The 5,000-nt window shown below is 38.7% G+C and overlaps 1 protein-coding gene across 1 annotated transcript in view; it reads left to right on the top strand.

Annotated features, from left to right (window-relative positions):
* LOC137981136 (polycystin-1-like protein 2) overlaps positions 1-5,000 on the top strand; it is a 25,088-nt gene that overhangs the window by 5,040 nt on the left and 15,048 nt on the right. The window contains exons 5-7 of the mRNA XM_068828481.1: positions 233-355; positions 3,311-3,439; positions 4,018-4,723. Of these exons, the coding sequence (XP_068684582.1) occupies positions 233-355; positions 3,311-3,439; positions 4,018-4,723 (958 nt within the window). The remainder of the gene's footprint in view (positions 1-232; positions 356-3,310; positions 3,440-4,017; positions 4,724-5,000) is intronic.

The following is a 5,000-nucleotide window of genomic DNA, read 5'->3' as shown; positions in this document are numbered from 1 at the left end:
ATGGATCCTTAATTTTACTGTTCATGCAATGAAGGTTTCTCAGACAACAGCACCTCCTGTTCAGGTTAAATGTTACGAAATATGAATGTTACACGACCACTTTAGATATTTGAACGTTATATATCTGATAATATCAAATACGTTATTTTGGTTTAAATGTAACATAACTCTAAATTGTGGAAGATAGCCGCTTTTCATTGAAACATTTTGTCTCAATATCTTCCTGTTACAGATATCGACGAGTGCCTTACGAATGCCGACAATTGCGATGAAAATGCCACTTGCACCAATACAGAAGGATCCTTTTACTGTTCATGCAATCAAGGTTTCTCAGGCAACGGCACTTCCTGTTCAGGTGACAACTTACCTGAACATGAACGTTACACAGCCACTTTACTGTGATATTTGAACGTTATCTATCTGATAATATAAAGTACCTTTATTTTGGTCTAAATGTAATATATGAAACATTTTGTCTCAAATATTTCTGTTACAGATATTGACGAGTGTCAGTTTACGAATGCCCACAATTGCGATGAAAATGCCACTTGCACCAATACAGAAGGATCCTTTTATTGTTTTTGCAATCAAGGTTTCTCAGGCAACGGCACTTCCTGTTCAGGTGAAATGTTGCGAACTACGAACGTCATACCACTATTTGAATATTCAAACATAATCTGATTATATGAATTACCTTTTTCGCCTGAATTTAACAAAACTGTGGAAGGCACTCACCCTTTACTCTAACATTCCGCCTCTATGTCCACATTTAACAGATGTTAACGAGTGTATTATGAATGCCCAAAATTGCGATGAAAACGTCACTTGTACGAATACAGATGGATCCTTATACTGTTCATGCAATCAAGGTTTCTCAGACAACGGCACTTCCTATTCACATGTATTCAGGTTAAATGTTACGAATATGAATGTTACACAACCACTTTAGATATTTGAACGTTATATCTCTGATAATTAGCAACTACTCACCAAAGTGGAGGCGGCTAGTGATGGCTTCGCGGCTCGGTAAATATCCACCACTAGCCACCTCCACTTCGGTGAATAGTTGTTTTAGTATATACTAAAACAGTGAGATAATGTAGCACAAAAAGGTGGTTATAATTAATTTATTTCTGCAAAGATTACTTCATTTTCGGGCACAAATTCCGCGCGAATCGCTCGGAGGTGAATAGCCAATCAGAGTTTGAGTAGTCAATCAGCGCGCACGTTCAACGCTATTCACTGTTTTGGTATATACTAATATCAAATACCTCATTTTGGTCGAAATGTGATCTATATAACTGTAAGTTGCGGAAGATAGTCGCCCTAGTATAGTCGCCCGTTATTGTGGTGGCCAACTCGAAAGCAGTTGCTACTTAAGGGTTAGGGGTTAGGGTCACCACACAAATTCAATATAATATTAGCTCTGTTTTTATGTTATTTAATTAACTAATGAAGAGAATCTGTTGTTGTTTTGATTTATATCTGTGAACTTACAATGTAAATAGTGTGAAATAAATTCAACTTTTTTTTCGAAACATTTGTCTCGATATCTTCCTGTTACAGATATCGACGAGTGCCTTACGAATGCCGACAATTGCGATGAGAATGCCACGTGCACTAATACAGAAGGATCCTTTTACTGTTCATGCAATCAAGGTTTCTCAGGCAACGGTACTTCCTGTTCAGGTAACTCAAGATATGAGAACAAATAGCGCAAAGGTGGCTCAGCTGGTTGAGCATCGGGCTGCTATGCGGGAGGTCGTGAGTTCGACTCCGTCCGGACCAACAATCAGGGTCTTAAAATGACCGAGGAGAAGGTGCCAACTTAAATGGTTGGACTTTCAATTCTTCTCGGATGAGGGCTATAAACCGCAGGCCCCATCTCACAACCCTTCAATGTTCATAAACTGTGTGGGATGTTAAAGATCCCACACACTATTCGAAAAGAGTAGGGCACGGAGTTCCCGGTGTTGTGGTCTGGTAAGTTTAAGTTCAAGTCACTTTGTTTATATTTTCATATTCTCTCCAGCTTTCTCCTCAGCACGATGATGATGATGATGACAATTATTATTAATCATTATTAATCTTCAATATAGTGTGTTCTAGAATGTTACTTTCCTTAATGTAACTAATACATAACATGGGAACATTAGCAAAGAAGTTATGAAGTCTTCCAGAAAACATTTACATCTTACAACAATAACTCTGAAACATTCCAAATACCCAATACAGTAATCCAAATATTCTTCAGAGATTGTTGACAGGCCATAGTCATCAGAGATTGATATCGTTTGTTGACAGGCCATAGTCAACAACATATTTTATTACAATCAGAATGATAGAAAGTATTTATGATATAAGTACTGACCTCCACTAACTAACGGAGTTTAAAATGCCTGGAGGTCAATTTTTGCCGGTTTATGATTAGAATGAGGATGGCCATTAGAACACGCTAGGAAGTGACTGGGAGCTTCCTGCAACAAATCTGAGCAATATTTAGTGTTTTACGCTCTTTTGTTTTGGCAGATATTGACGAATGTGCTATAAATTCTCCCAACTGTGATCGTGTTCTTTCAATCTGTCACAATTCAGTTGGGTCGTTTTCCTGCAATTGCATTCAAGGATATTCCGGAGATGGTGTCATATGTACAGGTGAAATATTCGTTCCTTCCCTTGAACTACTCAGTGGATTGCTCTACTCTCATTCCAAGCCATAGTATCTTGTTTAATTACTGACGAATAACAAGATGTCCCATTTTCCTGCTCGTGTCGTGATCATATCCATCAATGTAAAAGTTTGTAAAAGTCACAGTAAGACTGAGTTTAAAAGTTGCCTCACATGTGAAAGTGTTTCGCTAAAAACGTACAAAATGAGCATCATACCTATTTCCACATATTTCCTCCGCACAAGGTGTGTACTTCCCGAAGTAGTCTCAGAAAAGCTTGGCTTATACACCTTATTCCAAAATGTCCGCCATTTAAATATTCGTTTTTATTCAAATTAGCCCTTGATGCCTCGTTCTTAAGCTTAAAATTCAAAAGAATATTTTATCTTGAACGAGGCAACAAGGGCCAATTTGTATGCGCATAAATCAGCGGCCATTTTGGAACAAGGTGTATTAGAATAAACTTTTTCAGCGCTTCATCTGACAAACAACCTCGCAGGAAAAACCATGAATATAGCGAATTCAATCCCTTGCTCTAATGATCTTAACCCATTCAGAACCACACCCAGCATTTTGAAACAATTCTAACCGAAACCAAGCACAGAAGCACACTAGTAAATTTAACTTTGTCTACCTTTTAGATATTGATGAATGTCTGACAGCAACTCACAACTGTCATGGAGTGGCACACTGTCATAATACTGAAGGGTCATTCACATGCAGTTGTCGGGAAGGTTACACTGGAAACGGGTGGTCTTGTGACCCCTTAGGTACAGTAATGGAAAGGGGATCATTTTGAAGTGCAGCAAGAGGTTTGGTTTCAGAACCATTAGCAAACAGGGAATTTAAACGTCAACCTCAACGCAAAGTTCAACGTTTTATGCTTTTGAAGCAGAATTATTGGAACGGAACGTCCGTCAACCGGACACTACTTTGCCGAGTGTTTTGCGAGTATATTTGTCGTTTACTCATTTAAACATATTCCCCCTTCTCAGAAAGACATATCCTAAAACCAAATCCAGTAAGAAATAATTATTTTTGAATCAGTATGAAGCTTTTATCGGCCTAAACTGTAATAGTTTGCGTGTAGAATGAAAGGTCCTATGGCAGACATTTAACAAACTGGTCATGGATGTTCCGTGGAAGGCAAGTAATTTGAAATTTGAACATAATACTGTGGGAAAGGGCTCCAAAAACACTTTGGTATATTTAGCCTAGTTCTTTTTTGAATAGTTCTTCTTACCTTGTCCTGCTGCATGCTATCTATTATTTACTTATAGGTGGTAGGGCAAATACCAGTTGCTCTTAGGCTTTTTGTTTGCTTAATTTTTAAGAAATGTTTCTACAGGAGACTTTTCCGTGTCCATAAGAAGCATATCCAAGGACAGATATCACGCCACTCCAGTAAAGCGTTCCATCAAAAGCGTTCTTGAGGCCCTAATTGAAGGCTTACCAGAAGGTGTTACTGTGTTAGAAAGTCTTTTGAAATGGCATCTGGTGAGTGAGGCAGAACTGGTAGCATCAGAACCAGTAGAAGGAACTTTAGTGAGTCAGGGGACTGCGGAATGGATCATCAGTAAGAGGTCCGTGTCAGCTGGTATCTATCAAGTGAAATTTGCAGCAGCTATCAAAGTTGGTGATCCAGCTACCCCAAGCACTCTTCAGGCTTTTGATTACGGTTTCATTGAAAGCATCGCGGGCCCGTTACGAGCCATTATTGACGGTGGAAGCAGTGCTCGATGGGGATCTGCAGAAAAGGTGACTGTGGATGGATCACTGAGTTATGATGGAGACATTGGTCCTGGAAGTCATACCGGGGTTAATTTTACTTGGTCTTGCGTTGATTCTGTGGACAATACATCTAGGAGTTATGACTGCTTTGGGGCTTTTCCTTCTGAAAAATCCATCGCAACTTCTATTATTATCGACACCTCTAAACTTTCAGTTGGAAAGACTTACATTCTCTTGTTGGTTCTAAACAAGGACAAGAGAAGCGCTACAGCAAACATGTCTTTTGAGATAGCAGCGGGAGAGATACCTCAAGTGACTCTAAGGTAATTATAAGAGAACTCTGGATATCATCTTTTCGTCGTTCTGAAAGGTATCAATGAAAACTATATGATTTGAAAGCACGTAGCAATATAATTCTTTTTCCTTTATGTTTTCGTATTTTAGTGAAAAATCCCATTTCTTATTGGATATGTAAATGAGCACCGCCTAGTTCGGTTGCCTGTTTTGCTGCTCATAGTTTTTGCCTCTTAGTTTACTGGGTTCATTGGTTTAAACGCATTTATTTTGTCTTCTATTATAACTTCAACATCCATGGCTGCT

This window comes from Montipora foliosa, chromosome 12, assembly GCF_036669935.1.
Source record: "Montipora foliosa isolate CH-2021 chromosome 12, ASM3666993v2, whole genome shotgun sequence".
NCBI lineage: Eukaryota > Metazoa > Cnidaria > Anthozoa > Scleractinia > Acroporidae > Montipora > Montipora foliosa.
Note: the sequence above shows the minus strand (reverse complement) of the source record. Positions and strands in the feature narration are given on the sequence as shown.